Genomic DNA, 18,825 nt, shown 5'->3' with positions numbered 1-18,825 from the left:
GTTAGCCACATGTGCAGAGCGACCGTGACCAATCACTTATCTAATCGTGACATCGCGACCGATAAACAATGCCGAAACGTATTCGTGTCTTGCATATCTGAATAACTGTATGGTATTACCACATCTAGCAAGCAAGACGGGACTCACGGAAAACTCCGGGCGTTTCGTAGCCCAGACAAAAGTCGTGCTTGTATTGCCCGACATATAGTCACGAGAGATTCCCGAAATTTAAACTCTGAAGTGCTGGGTGCTCTGTTGTACGTACGTTCTCTGTATGTTCTCTTTTCCAATCGAAGTTCCTTGTAATATCATATTGGCTTTCAAGGAGCGGTGCATGCTTTTTGTATCTTGAGCTGTGATCAACGAACAAGCTTGACCCAGACAAGACTTCCGTGAAAATTACAGGAGTATGGAGCTGTCCACATATTGAGGAAATTGAACACCGTTATGAAAACTTGGTTAGGAACCCGTGACGGCGATTATACGATCAGAGTCCAGTTAATACCCCCCTTCCCCCATACACACACACACTGTGAAAAACGTTGTGTATAACATCTACGACGTTCATTAAATTACGAACAATGGGAAATCAGTTCCCGAGAGGAGGAGAAAGGCTGGTGGGGGCTATTACACCCTCCCTCCTTGCCCCAGCTTTCCTAAAAAAAAAATTGATACCTAATGTTATATAAAATAGATTTTCACTTCATTGATGTATTTAAGTTAGGCGTAATGAGCGGGGAAGACTTTTTACAGGAACTCGCACTGTTTGTACATGAAGATCTGTTCGCTCGGGTGTTTGAAGGTTACCAATGTGAACAGTTTCTTCAAAATTTTCCCTTTTGTCTGTTTTGTTTGATGCTCTACATCAGGTGCCCATTTTAAGTTTAATTACTATAATTACTAATCTTCTAGCTATGTTTGAAATATTTATATGTGTGTTCATTTTATCAGGTGCTAACGTATCTTTGCTAGAGTCTATGTGTATTAAATCTTTGTGAATATTATGCTGTTTACTGGTACTTTTTACTAAACTGTGTAATTTTTCTTTGCAGGTGAAACTAGAAAGGGTTCTAGGTCTCACTGTCTCTAGCAATGCCGCCTTGGCTTGTGACCCAGAAACTGGGCTGGTGGCCTATCCTGCAGGGTAAGTGGAGAATAGTTACTTTTGTAATACTTTTTAGTGCATGTTTAAAACCACCAACTGAAAATAAACCCAGTTTTCCAAAGGTTTTCCAGACGAAGCACAATGCCTGACGTAAAAACACAAACACAGATCTATTTAGAAGTAATTATAACTTAATTCACTAAAGCCTTTAACTTATTTATTGAACGCCTTTGCAGTGTCCCTTTAAATTATGCATTCCATCTTTGAATTATACGTGTATCATTTTAACTAACTCTCTAACCTTCTTAAACCCGAAGGTTCATGGCTGCAGCAACATAAGCCTTCCATCTGTCCCTATCTTGAGCAAGATCTATATACTCTTTTCCATCCCTACCGATTTCCTTTAGGTTCATCTCAACGTTGTCCCTCCATCTTCGTCTTGGCCTTCCTACAGGTATCTTACCATCAGGGTTCCCAACAAGAATCCCGTAAACTCCTCTTTCCTCTCCCATTCGTGCCACATGGCCTCCCCACGTAAGTCTTCTTGATTTAATTATTCTAATAATATCTGGACATGAATACAAATTATGTAGTTCTAAATTATGTAACCTTCCCCACTCACCTGTCTCCTAATCTCTTTTAGGTCCAAAGATTTTCCTAAGGATCTTATTTTCAAATACTCTCAATTTATGTTCCTCTTTCAATGTAAGGGACCAAGTTTCACACCCATATAATACTACAGGCAAAATTACTGTTTTGTATTTTTTAACTTTTAGTTTCTTAGATATTAAACGAGAAGACAAAAGTGTATGAAGAGAGAAGTAACATGCATTTCATGAATTATGCGTACTTTTTATTTCCTCTTTAATATAATTTTCATTTGTTAATATTACTCCTAAGTATTTGAATTTGGAAACTGGTTCAAACGAGTTGTTATCAATAATTAGATTTTGATTATTACCTAACACTTGGTTTCGGCCTGTACGCATATTATTAGGTTTCTCTTTGTAACTTCCAAACCTATCTCTCTAGCAGTTTTGAAAAATATTTAGCATTATTTTTAATTGTATTTATATCATCCCCTAATAAGTCTACATCATCTGCATATGCTAACAACTGAGTCACACCATTTAATTTTAGTCCTTCTTTAGTTTCTTTTACCTTCCTAACAGCATATTCTAAGGCAAAATTAAAGAGCAATGGAGATAATGCATCTCCAAACTCGACTAATATGTTATATAATTTATCTCTTTTGACCGAACCATATGCTTTTTTGAAATCAATGAATAGCTGATGGACATTTTGATTATATTCCCACTTTTTTTCTCGTATGTGTCTGATGTGAAAAACTTGATGTGTAGTTGATCTGTTACGTTTAAATCCACATTGATAATAGATAATATTTTATATGTTGTTGAGAGTAGAGAAATTCCACGGTAATTATTGCAGTTCATTTTATCACCTTTTTTAAACACAGGAACAATTATGGATTCTTTCCACTGTTGAGGGATTTCTTCTTTATTCCATATTAAACAAATTAATTTATGAATTTGACATATTAATGAATTTCCACCATATTTAATTAACTCAGTTGGTATTAAATCAATGCCGGGTGCTTTGTTATTCTTTAGCCTTTTAATAGCATCTTTAACTTCAGTCAAGTTTGGTTCTGGAACTAAAGGTGCTGTGTGTACTTCATTTACTTCTGATTTATTTCCTACATTAAAATTTAAAAGGTCATTAATGTAGTTCTTCCATCTATTTAGAATATCGCTTGGGTCAGCTAGAAAATCACCATCTTTATCTTTTGTCAAGTTTACTTTGGGTTGCCACACCTTTCTAAATTCATTTACACCTTTATATAAATCTCGATATTTTTGTTTTTGCTGTTTGTTTCAATTTCGTTAATTTTGCTTTTCAAGTAATCTTTTTTTTTTACTTCTAAACGTGCGGTTAACTTCTCGCTTTATTCTATTATAATTGCTTAGATTTGTATCATGAGAGTTATTTAACCACCTACGTCTAGCCTGATTTCTTATTTCTATTAGATTATGACATTCATTATCAAACCATGCCTTACCTTTTCTTGGTTTATGGTATCCTATACTTTCTTTAGCTGCTGATTCTATTGCATTACGTATGTGCTCCCAATTCTTATTTACGTCTGTTTCATTTACATTTTAATCTCATTTAAATCCTGCAAAACATCAAATCTATTCGACAATTTAATTTGGTAATCTTTCTTAATTCTTTCATCAGTAAACTTTCCTGTATCAAATTTTAGAACTTTTAGATTTTGTTGCTTATTATTTATCACTGAGAGTCTTTCTCTTAATTTAGCAATTACTAAATAATGGTCACTGGCACAGTCAGCACCTCTATGTGTACGAACGTCAATTATACTAGTATGCCTTCTCTTATCAATGAGAATATGATCTATCTGATTATGAGTTTTACCATCTGGAGAAGACCAGTATATTTATGGATATCTTTATGTTTAAAAGTGGTACTTTTCACAATTAAATTCTTTGAGGTTGCATAAGTGATCAATCTTATACTATTATCATGACTTAATTCATGAAGATTTTCTTTACCAATCGTGGGTTTAAATGTCTCTTCTTTGCCAATCTGTGCATTGCAGTCACCTAACAGAATTTTCGTATCATACTGAGAAAATTTATCAAAGACCTGTTCTAACTCTACATAAAAATCATCTTTAGTATTATCATCTTTATCTTCCGTTGGTGCATGTATGGTTATTAAAATAATTTTACACCACCTACCCTGTAAAACTGCATATGATATCCTATCATTAATAAATTCTATTGTTTTAAGAGCCGATATAGTTCTATTATTTATGAAGAAGCCTGTTCCAAAATTATGATTTTCAGTACCACCATAGAAAAAAGTACAATTTTTAGTTTTACAATTCCCTTCTCCTGGCCACCTAACTTCCTGGACAGCTACTACATCTAATTTATACTTAACTATCTCATTAACTGTACACTGAAATGCCCCAGGACGGTAAAGGCTCAGAACATTCCAGGTGTAATTTAATATCCTTATTCCTAATGTAGATATTATCCTTACTCCAGGGACCTCCCAAAGTAGTCCCCGCCCGGAGATCCGAATGGGGGACTATTTTACCTCCGGAATATTTTACCTTGGGAACATCCAGGGCCTCATATTGCTGATTCTTGACATGTCTTTTTACAGTGCAGAGTTGTCAGCTCTACGCCTAACCCCCAGTATGAATGGAGGGCCGCACCTGTCGTTGGTCAGCGGATCCCTCGGATCTAGCTGGGGGGATCACATTGTAGTCCATCAACCATACCCCACTTCTGCCGATTGTGGGACGCTCATAGAGCCATGACAGGACAGTTCTGTAAATCCCAACAGAGCAAAATGTTGACCATTTCACTCTGTTGGTTGACTAACTGCAGTGAACAAAGTCACTGGGCGATGAGGTCGTCACATCCCTACGCCTAAACTGATAACGATAAGTGCAATGCACAATTAATACTTTCTGTAAATTTTCAAATCAAAATGAAGATTTTGCTGCAGTCAAAAAAAATCCCTCGAGTGAACATGGGAGTAAGAATGAATCCACTTCCAAAATGACTATATTTCTTGAAAAAGCGAAAATATGCTGAATATGAGCAAAAATCCATCAAAATATGCTCTATCTCGCGGAAATGGTAAAATATACCAAAATATGCCCTTAAAAAGCACCTTAATTTAATTAGTTTCTTCACAATATGAATTTCTGTGTGTTGAAGGAACACATCACGCTTACCAAAAAGTCATGAAAATCCTAGCCGTAATGACAACACATGCTTGATGAAGGGAATGCTCACACGTGTCCAGGCCAGGACTTGATGAACCCGAGGTGGCAAGATCATGATCAAGTACTATCTCTGTGTCTTAATAGGCCACCTTTTTTTCCTTTTAATAATGCAGTATATCCACTATTATTAACCCTTTTGACTCAGAATATGTGTGTGTAAATTTTTCTCTATGGTGCACAAATCGTGGATAACGTAGATATATATATGTTCCTTGTTTTGAGTGTATCATTTTCCTGTTTTATATAGTTTAATAGTGCATTTCTTTGTTTTATACGTGTTTTTTTAGGTTTAAAATGTTTATTCATAAAATCAATATATTGTAATTTTTTGAAGCTGTGTGTGTGCAGATATACTCTTATTTGTACACGGTAACCTGAAGTTTTATATCCTCCTCCCTTCAGTATTATCTTCTTACAATTCATTGTTTCAATATCCATATTTTCTATCATGTATATTTTACTTAGCTTAGACATGTTTTACTTTTCCTTTGGGTGCGATAAAAGATGTACTACAAGTACTTATAGTTCTCCGGTTTGAAGAATGTTTCTTGTTATTAACCATCATTGTCAATTTTTACAATGCTATCTCTGGTAGAGCATTGTTATTGGGCACTTGTTTGTTGTCTTGTATGCCAGGTAATGTAAATAACTGTACAAATGGAATGACGATTATGGCACGTGTATTTCCATTCTTCTCTCTCTTTTAAAACCTTTATAAATACTCTCCGCTAATTTCTATTCAAGCTATACCTCTCCCGACGAGCTCTAAAAGCGGTGAATAGGTGACCAGTCGTGTAACGGAAATCTATTGTCACTTGAAGCTCGTCAACATGTTACGCCCCTGCAGGTTTAAACGAAGCTCCCAGTGTTTACCATCGTATTCATCAGGACTCCCAGAGTTCTGTTCAGGTTGGATGGGCAAACCGGCTGGCGAAAATTTAATGTGTTTGTCTTTACAACACGTTTGTACAGGATGGAATCGTGGTTTTTCGAGTGTTATAGTAGGCTGTCTCGATTGGAAGGACTCGGCTCGTTTGCAACTCGATTTTTGAACTGTTGTATCAGTCAGGCGGTCTCACATGTAACAGTAACAATCATTATGTTGAGAATGATATGCATATTTTTAGTACTATTATAACATAAATGAATAGCTTATTTCTAGTTAGAACCGCTAAAATTTATTCTACCAACTAAAATGTCAAACACAGAAATTGTAACATTTACGAGATTAAAAAGGTTATATCTATCTAATGGAAAATGAAGTTTTATTTAAAAATGGAGCCAATGTTAATATTAAAAGTAGTAAAGATGGCACGCCAATAGAGTTGGCAGTTTTGTGTGTTTTAATTAATAGGCTTTCATAGCCACGAAACCAGGGGGGGGGGGCAAAATCGTACTTGGGGCTTAACTTTGTGGGGAAGGGACAGAATTCAACCTTAACTTTGGGGGGGGCAGAATCAAACTAGAGACTTGACTTTGAAGTGGGGCAGAATCAAACTAGAGACGACTTTGAAATGGGGCAGAATCAAACTAGAGACTTGACTTTGAAGTGGGGCAGAAACAAACTAGAGACTTGACTTTGAAGTGGGGCAGAAACAAACTAGAGACTTGACTTTGAAGTGGGGCAGAATCAAACTAGAGACTTGACTTTGAAGTGGGGCAGAATCAAACTAGAGACTTGACTTTGAAGTGTGGCAGAATCAAACTAGAGACTTGACTTTGAAGTGGGGCAGAATCAAACTTGGGACTTGACTTTGAAGTGGGGCAGAATCAAACTTGGGACTTGACTTTGAAGTGGGGCAGAATCAAACTTGGGACTTGACTTTGAAGTGGGGCAGAATCAAACTTGGGACTTGACTTTGAAGTTCGGCAGAATCAAACTTGGGACTTGACTTTGAGGGCGTAATCAAAGGGGCAGAATTAATAAGTTTTTCATCCCATAAAAATAGCGTCCCGAACTATTTTTCTGAATAACTTACATTTGCACAATCATAAAAAATACACTTCAATACTTTGCTACTCAGATCCCAAGATGTTAACAAGAGTATCGTTAACTTTTAAATTTAGTAGCCTGATTTTTTTGGGGGGGGGCTAGCAAGCGTCCCCCTTGCCCCCGCCAAGTTACGCCTATGCACGAAACTATTGCGAATATCTAAACAGCGAAAGCAAACCACACGAAGATTCACGTGGATGCTCTAGAAGGAATTCTAAAAGATGTAATTTCGGCAGGAAAGAAAATTTCGAGAAGTGCTTGCTTCTCTGGCGTCGGTCAAAGGTCCAGCCGATCCTAGAAATCCTGTTGAGAGAAATGTTGTACAGAAGGTAACTGGGACAGAATTACACTGTAGAGACAGCTATCACCACCGAAAATGAGACAACGTGCTAAGAGTGGATACTATTCTTATTACTACTATTTAGATTAATATAAGGGGTACGCAAGCACCCCTTCGCACCTCGTGGTTCCTTCTATGCTGTTCTGGAGCTATTTCCATGCTTTCGAGACCTGATGTCGCTTCTGTCATGAGGGTTTGAAGTGACTTGATGAGAAAGGTTGCAAACCTTCAGAGAACTCGCCACGTCCTTAACAGACTTCATCGATATATCCATCCAGTGTAGGTTGGAAATAACTTGAAGATAAGAGGTGTTACCATTGCAAGGATCCAGGTGCGTTATTAAACCCCCCGCAAGAATTGTTTTCGAGCATTGAACTCGTTCCAGAGCTCCTTTTGCAGGGCCTCCTCGTAGGCAACGCAAGATCAGAGATCCGCCCCAGCACGAAGGATGGAAACATCCAAGGTTTTACAAGACCAGATGTTGCAACAGTTTACGGCAATGCATAACCCGCGCGCCTTAATTTGCAGGTGATTGTTCGTGCGCCGAGTTGGAAGTGCAAATAACACTTTGGGTGTGATCGTCCAGAGGATGCTTTTTTACCTTTCGGTGGAAGAGGTGGATGAAGTCTTGGCATTTGGTGGAGTGGAGTTCTGAGAAGGGCCACTTTCTCTTCCTGATGGCGATATGCTCTGCTGATGGTTCTTGTCCCGATGTGTGCCTGATTTGTCCTTCGTGCTAAGTCGCGCAGGAGATAGATTTGAATCTTTATATTGGAGCTCCACTTAGAACACCAGGATAATCGTGCTTTACTTCAAGGGCATTCGGAGCCTCACCCAGCATGTTTGTGGCCCATCGTGCAAATATTGTGTTCGAATATGTTCGAAAAGTATGGAGCCAATGGAATCTACGCTTCGCCAACTGTCATTTTACAATATGATGTTCACATGTCCACTGCCACGTTTCATGCCCTTCTCGAGTCCGTTTCCTCTTAGTAAACGGTTCCACCCCCGGGATAATAGCCTTACCATTAATTGATTCAGGATTTTTCCGACACCCTGTATGTATATTTTCCAAGACCCTTGACGTGCCCAGGGAACCGAGGCTGTCCAAATTGATATGTTCCTATTCTGAGCTGGAGAAGGGAGGGGACAACAAAACTATTGCAATCAATAGTAAATTCGGCCGATATCTGTGGCAGAGTGGTTATCTCAGCGCGCTACGACGCTAGGGGTCCCGGGTTCGAATCCCGACCGGGGTTTTCTTTCCGAATGTCCCTTCGTCAGTTTCATCATATCACCGCCCATCGTATGTTCGCAGCCAAAAGTAGCAGAATAACTACGTAAAATAAACCAATTCGATCAATCAATCAATGGTAAATTCTCTAAACCGGTTTTACCTGCTTTCCACATGGATTATCTGTAATGCGACGTCATTAGGGCCGGTGGCTCAACTATTACTTTTTCATATTTCGAAGATTTGAGTTCATTTTCTAATTGAGAGAATTTATATCTGTTTCTAATTCCTCCTAGAGCACGGCAGGAGAATCTTCGTATGACTTGCATTCGTTGTTGTGTAGATAATTGTCACAAACTATTATATATATACCTAGACAACACTTATTGCACTTCTGAAACGGATCAATTTTTAACTTTTTTTTTTAAAGTGACTTCAAGAGAAGTAGTTTACGAGAGGAGCTGAATGTCCTCCTCGATAGCGTAGTGGCTGTCATTTATAATCAAGATGTCTCGTATTGCATCCGGTGGTGGCGCATTGCAATGCGCTTCACATCCCACTTTAATCTGTAGGTCCAGTCCCTGAACCTGTAGGCTACCTGAACACAAAGTGAACTTAAACAATGTATTTTGACAGGGAAAACTCTTTTAACTCCGAAAGATCTTTTGGATTGTCATTGAAGCATTCTTGTGATCCTCATTGTCCTGACAGTGTAGTTACAGAAAGCGCGAAGTTTGTCAGTATTCTGTGCCCCTGTTCTTTCAAATGCAGCTTCCCGTTAGTGTCGTCACACCATTTGTTAAATAGTGGGACTTGATAGAAGTTGTGCCATCCGAAGTGAGCTATTTCGGCGCCATCTGCTTTTGAAATTAACCCAGATTAACCCGATACTTTCTCTCTCGTATTCCAAAATGCGTCAGTGGACACGATATTGCGTAAGACGGCTTAACGACGTTACAAAAAGTAACCTTTTGTTCTGACAGGAGATGTAAATTTCAGGTTGTGCTGGAGCCGAACACATCTGGGCCTCTATTGTCCTTGCTGTAATAATGGACTACATGATTCAGGAATCAAATTTGAAAACTGGCGTTCATGTAACAGGCAGAACACATGCAACAGTAGCGTTTTGTTCAGTGTAATACACACGCATTACGTAGAGGTATGGATGCACTGTACAGTCAGACACTTCTGGATTGTAAAGGTCATATTTAAAGTAAACGGAGTTGTTACAACCGAGAAGTATCCATGACTACTATATTTTACAATTTTCATGGCGTACATTTTTTCGCTGTAAGTGAAGAATTAAAGTTCGAACCCCGTCTTTTGCCATAGTGTGCCATTTCTCTACGAAGCAAAGCTATCTTTCAGGCCACGTCTTTTATAGTGAACAGTACTGGTTGTAGTCTTTCTTTATAATTTTGAAAGAGAAGCCATTTTTTTTGTTTTATTTTTTTAATGTTCCCTAAACTAAAGTTCATACTACGACATTCCTTGGAGCTGTTTCTTTGCCCATGTTTACTAACCTTCGCAATGCTTTATTTTCAAATCTTAACCTCTTGTTGGTTCTATCCTAGAGCCAAGCAAAAAAAGAAAAACACCGTTAGGAGGTAATACCACTCATTGCCACCTTTTAAAAATTAAAAGAAAAATTCCAATATTTTAGTTCCGATTTTGTAATTAAACATGTACACCAGCCACCTTGTTGCTGCCTGAATATTTTTGATTGTACGATCGCGTGTGTGTGTGAATGTAACGGAACGACGCTAAGAGCGTTACAGCAGATGTTGTGTAACATCTAACAAAGATGGTGCCATGTGGTGGTTTGTCTACTCGTGAAAAACCCAGATGGTACGATATTATGTAAAGTGAATTAACCACCACCCTTCCAAACAGGGTTGGCAAATTTTTTTTTTTTTTTAAAGAAATAAACAAAACATTTTTTTTTATTTTAAATACTTTTTAATGTTTTAGATTATTTTAATCAAGAACAAAAAGCATGTTTTAAACAAATAAAGCGTTTAAAACATAATGCCATATTTTCTAAAAATAATGGTTGATATGGAATCAGTTAATTATCGAAGAAAGAACTGTGTTTCTAGTATAATATAAACTCTTAACTAACTTCTTAAAATACCTAATTATGTTACTAGTAAACCTCGTATGTAGGCTGTTCGAGAAAGTTCGGCTATTCCACAGTTGCCTGGCACCACTCTATCCACGTGGATACTGTGTGTTCCAAAATATCACATTTTATTATGAATGCAACTAAATACATTGACAATAACAACAATGTACGTAAAGTGCGGAACAAAACTGTTTATCCATGTACTATTCAATTATAAAAGTGTTTTAAACATGCCAACCCTGATTCCAGAAATGGATAAATATTTGAAACCAGAAAATGGGATGAAAGTTGACAGGAGCTCCTCTCTGCAAAGCTACTCTGCGTGTTCCGAATGTCCCTAGATATTTATAGATATGGTAACTCCAATCGTTTAGTAAGTTTTGCTTTTACGTCTGGAAAACGAGTACATGACCTGATCATTTGTTTTGTTTTGGTAATGACCTCTTGTTGTTGTATTGCGCTAGACTTGTCATTTTTCTGCAGTTAAGAAGTTTGTCTTGACAGTTGGTGACTAGTATTGAGCAGTTGTAATGGCGTTTGACTAGCTATGGTAATTCAAATGTGTTGCAAGATGGGAAAACTTTTCCTTTCTAGTCCTTCAGTTTTCTTCCAACAGCTTTCGCATGGTTGCATTATCCTGTACAGGATTTCATATTTTCTGCTTCACAGGTTAGAAACTTTCTTGTGCCAACATGACCATAATCTCGAACGTGCACCGTGCAAGTATTTTCTGACAAATGGATGTCACTTTTCCGAACAAAATTGCATTGCGTTCACATGCGAAACTCGCCTAAGTGAATATCAGCAATGTTTGTGAAATTTCTGATAATAGTCTTAAATAATATGTAATGAATATACACCAATTGGTGAGTGTGTGATCAACCGATCTTCGCTTTCTTGTCATGTAACATGTAGCTTATAGGGAAAAGTACAAGTTAAGGATGTAAGTTTTGAAGATTTGGAAACGAATATTTATCCTAGCAACTTTCTCTTTTAAATACTGTGCTATTGTCTTAAGGACAAGGGGTGTAGTTTCCAAGTGCTCTAAAGACATATTACAAGATAACTTCACAAAGCACATGAACAGATAGAGGAAATGTTTAACAAGAATTGACCTTTTTCGAAAAATACCAAAACGTTATCCTGGTCGGTGAAAACTTTGTACGTTTTTTTTTCTTGAAGGAGTTCAAACAAATTGATGAAGCCATCTACTTCGACTTATTTAACAGGCATGTTAAACAGTATTCAAAATAAAAGTAATGCTTGAAGAAATACCCCCTCCTCCCTAACCTATGTAGGTAATCCAGTACCTAAAACCTGTCGTTTATTGATAATCAAGAAAGTACATATATGAATTTTACACAAACTACGAAAAAGTAGGGATTTAGAAAATTACGTTCCTATTTTCAATGCCTACATTTATTCTTCCACACCTTGCAGGGCTTTTTTCATAAGACTCAGTAGGCATGTGAAATATGTATATTTTGTTTCTATTTATGTAGGTAGCATACCTTAGGAATTTAGACTGTAACATTTATATTTTCCGCATATATTTTTTTATGCTGAGGAGCCCATATTTCTGCTGCATATCCATCCGTTCACAACTGCAACTTGAGGAGAAATCCACAAGCTAGAACTTAACTTCCTTTTTCCAAGAGTTGTGCGCAATTTCACAGAATGTACACCTTACATGAAATTTAAAGAAGATTGAGAAAATTACCGAAATGTACCTGTATTTCCTTACACGTATTTCGCTTTTGTGAGAACATCACTTAACGCACGACTTCTCTTTTGACTTTCCTCTGCAGTGATTATTATTTTCGAAAATTTCCTTTAGTTTTGAAGAACCACGGCGATATAGTTTTTTAAAAAAATTGAATCTATCTTCATCGTATGAACAAGTGTAAAGAGCCAAGGTAGCGAATGTATTTTTCTTTTCCGAAATGACTGCAAACCCTGAGTGGTATTATTTTTGAACCTGTACCGATCGAACTGCAAGCAACTCCGGAAAAAATATAAGAATATCACGCTGTGAACACAACTTTAAAATTTAATTCAGCATAATAAATAAATAAATAAATAATAAAGATTAGGCACGGAATGGTAATTTTTGTCGGAAGCACAAGAAGGTGGCAATAATGTTTGAAATGTATATTTACCGAGAGGACGTGTGTTTGTGTGTCATAGTTGGCCGCCCACGCGTGTAGTAAGGGCTGCATTTGACGAGTTCGTTTCTCCTCCCAGACTCTTAAAAAAAAAAAAGTGCATAGTTTGACAGTTTAACCCGTACCACTTTAAGCGTGAAGCATGATTCCCTGCCTATGACGTAGTTACCATTGCAGTCACACACGAAAAAAGGAGTTGCTTTTTTCGCATAGGTGCATTAAGTCACTAGGGCAGGGGTTTCCAAACTTTTTCCTTTCACGGCGCGCCCTTAGTGTTTCAAGACATTTCCGCGGCGCCCAAGTCAGAATGTAGGCCTATCTAAAACTTGCAACGCTCAGTAAGTGATCTTAGGCTGCTTGCCTGAAGTTAAAAAATAAAAACATATATCAAATTCAGAAACCAAAAGGTACTCAATAAGCACATAAATGGAACAATCATATCAGTTCACTGAAAATATTGGAACACTTTGGGAACCACTGCACTAGGGTATACATTTCGAACATATATTTTTATAACTTACTGCGGTACAAAATAGTCAATAAAAGTCAGTTTTTCATCTTTGTAATTTGTCAGTTTAAAAATTGGTCAATAAAGTCACTTTGTTTTTTTGGCTCGTGACGCCCTCCCCTCGGCCAATTTTAGGGGCATAGATGACTTCTCCGCCAGATATATATTTTTTATCCAGTCCAATTAAAGATAAGGAAGGCATTCTTTTATATCGTTTCCCCAACCTAGTAGCAGTAGCTCTTAGTGACAAAGTAGCGTTGTTATGGAAACGTTTATAGTTCATTTGCTTTCTGTATTGCTGATAATTAGATATTGTGGTTTGAGGGCCAATGATTTCTTCTCTGCTTCCTACCATGTTTTCCATGTTACCTTACTAAGTCTACTTTATTTATTGTACATTAATCTTGATGAAATGATGTCTTGTGCTACTAATACTATTATTTTTGTGATATATCACTTTATCGCAACATGCACTATGGAACTTTTTGTCCATCTTTTATTTTTATTACTACTATAAAGAGGAATATAGGGGGTGAGGAAGCTTTCCTCCCCTGGCACCTTTTTTTTTTTTTTTTTTTGTGGGTTACGTGTAAAGCCAAGAAATGACCTTGACGGTCACGACATTCACCGTACCAGCACCAGCATGACGAGGTTTAAAACTCTAACCGTTTCTTTTAAAATCTTCGTGTTTGGTCATCTTTTTGTCATGCAAAACGGCTGTGTTGAGTTGCGGTGCCAGGCAGACCCGTACTTTGCATCCCAGCCAGGTCGATGGGGAGGGTTCTTCAGGAAACACTTCTATTCAGGCCAGGTGAACTGCTTGTAACAATAATTCTGTCGTACCCTCAGCTCTCTACCCCCGTCCCCTTGTCGAATGGCCTATCTTCTCACAAATCAATAAAGTAAACAACATCAATCCAATTATTTTGAGATGAAAGCTCAGCAAACTACAACAGGTAATTTCCCTGTGCGTTGCACATGGGAGGTTAACGTAATACCTATTCTATGGTAATACTTTACTTTGTCGGTACTTGCATTAGTAACGCATTACCGGAATTACATAGACAAGTAATTGTAATGGTACTTCGTTAGCATGCGACGTTAATTTATCCATCCATTGTCTAGTGCTTTTAGCTTATTCTAAAGGCCGAATCACACGGACCTGGTTTACCAGTAGGAATGAGTAGTAATGTTGTAGGGTAGAAATCTTTAAGGTGATGTTTACAAGATGAAGAACTATTTAAACTAACAATATTCCACTCAACTAATATTATAATATTTTCAATTAAAAATATTGTTCATCTAACACGTGTGTTCAATGCGCTGTCCACTAACTTCCAATGTTAGAGTAGGGATGGACGATATCGTTGCCACTACATATATCGCGAAAATATCGTAACCAACACTAGTTAAGAGTCAAGCGGCGCTCCCAGTCTCTGAACCTTGATCAACACGTCAGGCACACAAGCATACGTAATTCGCTGTTTAAGATAGTTACATCGCATCTTGAAACCTCTATCGACAAAGTTCGATTTTAAACGGCTTTTGGGTCAAGTTACACGAAAATTAAGCGTACGAACTCGTTTACCTTGAAATGCAAGCCCATTTTCATGTGTCACATGTCCAGCTTTCCATTTTAACCTCTTATTTACCACCTATCTTTTAAAAGATACCTTCCTGTAACCCCCGGGGGACCACATATCTTTTAAAATATACCTTGTCATGTTCGTAGTTTTTACGTCATAGTGTCACTATTTTTCGCTGGAATTGCGATTTTCTCCTTTTATATTATTGTTAACACACATACTGCACCGTAAAGACTCTTTCATGTCTTGTTCTTCTATAAAAAAAGGGGGGAATGGTGGCATCCTTTGAAACTGAGTCAGTGGCGCATAGACATGTCTTTTGGGGGGTACAAGTCGTGTTCTATTGCTCGTATGATGATGATACAATTATTTTCTTGTTCCAGATATGCCTGAGATTATTTCCATGTGTATTTTGGCAATGTCCTGTATTTTGTTGTCGAGGGGCGGAGGGGGAAGGGGCATTTTTCTACAGAAATTTTGGAATTTTCCGGTTCCTCCCCTCCCCCCGCATCCATATATACACTCAATGTGCATAAATTGTATGTAGTCTGATTTTATGGTTTATTCCGCGTATAACGGTACTTGATTCGTCCGTCTAGAGCAATTAACTTCGGACCTACAGTCGTTTCAGGGTAACTGCGCATTTTGCTGAATGGCTCAGTGGCGTATAGACATACCGTTTTGGGTGTACAAGTCGTGTTGTATTGTTCATATCATAATGGTGCAATTATTTTCTTGTTCCAGACATGCCAGCAATCATTTCCATGTGTATTTTGACAATGTCCTGTACTTTGTTGTCCAGGGGCGGAGGGGCATTTTTCTGAGATTTTGAAATTTTCCGGTTCCTCCCCTCCCCCTGCATCCATATATACACTCAATGTACATAAATTGTATGTAGTCCGACTCTATGGTTCATTCCGCGTATAACGGTACTACATTCGTCTGTGTAGGGCAATTAGCCTCCGATCTACAGTCATCTAAATGAAACACTGCATTTTGCTTAAAATTGACCCGGTCCCGGAGGGCTTACATGGCAAAATGGGCTTGGTAATCAGAAGGTTAAAAGCTGAAGTTGAATTCAAGATAGCAGGTTTCTATCTGGCCGCCATGTTGGTAACATACCCTACCCTATCCGTTTTCCCTCTTCTCTGTGTCACGTATCGATATATTTCATTCGTGTTTTACCATCCGGGTTTCTCTTAAATGTGTTTTTTTATTCTTATGGGTCACCCTGTATATAGAGTCGGAAGAGATTGGAAGCGTTCCTGATATCTGCGTAAAAAAGCTGTACAAACACGGAAAATGAGATTTCTTCCTGCTGAATAAAATTTCTGTAAAGGGACCATTAAGTAGACTGTTGCATAAATGTTATTGTTTCAGGACATAGCGGTGCTCTGCCCGACCGCAGAAATGGCCCAGCGGATGAGTGTTGGCTTACCGCACTGTTATGCATTAAAGCTAATGGCTGATGTTTGAACCAGCGGCGCTCCGTACGGCAAATGGGAGGCTTGCGGTTTGGACACTTTTTTTGCTGCGCGGGTTACAGCCAAGAGCTTCCGCGCTTACCTGTTCTGCTTCTGTACCGAATTGCAGACCCAGCGAGCAAGGTATAACATAACGGTAAAGGACAGTTTGTGAACGTAGGGATTGGTTTTAATGCATGTTTTTGCTTTCGCTTGTTGATGGAGTAGTCCCATTGAAAGATATCAAGATTCTGCTGGGTTCCGAAGACCTTCATTCTAAGCATGTGTGTGTCTCCGTGTGGCAAAGTAGTATTGATGACCTAATTTTGGGAAATTTAATCAGCTTTTTAAAATTATGGCAGGTTGAGGTAGCATAAGAAAGTTTGATATTTGGAAGGAGAATTATAATTTTGTTATCCGACACTAGTTTATACTTCGGATCAGGATTGAACAACTAGCTTGCACTTGTGGAGGTGAGTGTGTGCTCCGTGCGGTGCGAACTTCTTGCCTGTACATTGCTCCTCAAAGCCAGTAAGCAGAAGTTGTGGAGCCGCTTGCGTCGCGTCGAGAGTTTAAATAATAATAATAATAAATAAAATACTATGGAGTGAACCACGGAACCACCTCCTGCTGCTTCTGTCATGATTACAATGCCAGACTGCACTGTTATTCACAATTCGGATGGCGAGATGTTTCCCACTACATGAACGCGACCGACGAAGCCTCCTGCATCGCTCATTCCCCCTTTCCGCCCCTCTTACAACGCTACTATACCGCTGCTCGCTTTGCAGACCACGTGCCACGTGTGACACATGATATATTGTGCGAGCTATTTTTTGTGCATTGCACCGTGGCATGACGGGCACCGCACATTCTCGACCTCGGTCATAGTGGAAGTGATGTAATGAGCACCACGCTCTGTCACCTTTACTTCCCAGGATTGCCTCAAGTTGCCCTTTGACTACAGGGGACATCGGAAAAACTCCCACCCGAAATCGCTTCCCACTAATACACCTTGGGTTTCGCACGACTGGACCAGCCAAGGCATTCCATATACGTGCCAAACGAAAAGAATGAAAACTCATACATTGTATTTCGGTTACTGATGACTTCAATGTAGGAGAGGTACTCTAATAACGTAGTTTGAATTCCATATAGCCTTAGATTTTATATTATTCTTAGATTCAGAAAATATAATCCAAAGGTAGGAAATTTGTATCATAAAATAGTTTGTACTAATCTCAGAAGTTTTATCTCCGGGTGCAAGTTTCTCCAGGAAAGAGAATAAAATTATTTAAAAAGTTGCATTATTTTATTGTTGCTCAAGAGAGATTGATTTCGTCAAAACCAGTAAAAGACTGTTTACATCCTGTTAGGGGAACGTTGGAATTTACAACTTAGCCTCTCGGAGCTGTGTGACTAAGGGCATATACGTGTAATCAAGAGGTTCCGGTTCGAAACTCGATGAAAGCACGGGGTATAAGGGATGACCCTTTCGGAAGGAAGGCAGCCTCACTTCATGTATTACATCCTGGACTGCATTTTGCAGACTGACGGGTCTCTGTGCCTGCTCCTGCAGGCAGGATAATCCTCTGTAGCACTTGTCTTGTCCCTTCATCCATCTCATTATATCATCATTCATCCTTATCTTCGCGATTACCCAAAAGTAGCAAAAATGCAAAGTAAAATCAATCTGTGTAGGCACATATTGGTTCGGATCTAGTCCGTGCATAAAGTGGACTTTTCAACTTTAAGAGGTCCCTGGTAAGAGACACTCTGAGAACAACGTGCACTTGAAACGCAATTCCTATTTTTCAGTACCCAAATTTGGAAGTGAGGAATTTACATCGTTGCCAATCTTGACAACTGGAAAGAAGCGAAGCTACAGTTTGCAAGCCTTAAAAGCCAAACATCGAGATTGACAACTGTGTTTTGTTTTTTCCAGCGTAAAAGACAACGTTAAAAAGAAAGACACACTTGAAAAACCCAGCTGCATTCTGATTAGCACACTCTCTTGACGTAGAGGGAGCGCCCATAAGAATCCACGCCTCGTTCTCCCGATTAGGAAAGACTCGAGGAGGTCCTGAGCTCATGCACTCAACCCGTTTTTGTACCGATAGTTCCACTGTTTCGCATAACCTCATAGCTATTCCTGCACAGAAGCTCCCCCAAGGTTGTTCGCCAAATCTTGCAGGAGGAGAGAGCTTTGGAATGAGACTTGAATGCCAATAAGCAATCGTTCGTGTCCCACAGCTTACGCACAAGAATGGTCAGTGTTTCCTCTGTTTATGCGCACGCAGGGAACCTTTCCAGGAATTTCTCTTCGGCGCACTCCCAAGACAAAGTAACAAAAAAATCTTAAGTTAAAACATTAATTTCTCTCCTTGAGACTTTAGCGTTCTTAGCTTCCTGTTCTTTTTGTCGGCAGTCTTTGACGCATTTGTTTCAGTGCGTTTATA

General features: G+C 38.6%; 1 protein-coding gene across 5 annotated transcripts in view; it reads left to right on the top strand.

Annotated features, from left to right (window-relative positions):
• The window catches only part of Wdr62 (WD repeat domain 62), a 255,818-nt gene that overhangs the window by 162,180 nt on the left and 74,813 nt on the right, over window positions 1-18,825 (top strand). For all 5 annotated transcript variants that reach the window (XM_083120947.1, XM_083120945.1, XM_083120946.1 and 2 more), the window contains one exon: window positions 1,053-1,144. In XM_083120947.1, coding sequence (XP_082977073.1) covers window positions 1,053-1,144 — 92 coding nt within the window. The remainder of the gene's footprint in view (window positions 1-1,052; window positions 1,145-18,825) is intronic.

The sequence above is a fragment of the Lepisma saccharinum genome, chromosome 4 (assembly GCF_977018435.1).
Source record: "Lepisma saccharinum chromosome 4, izLepSacc3.1, whole genome shotgun sequence".
Taxonomy (NCBI): domain Eukaryota; kingdom Metazoa; phylum Arthropoda; class Insecta; order Zygentoma; family Lepismatidae; genus Lepisma; species Lepisma saccharinum.
Note: the sequence above shows the minus strand (reverse complement) of the source record. Positions and strands in the feature narration are given on the sequence as shown.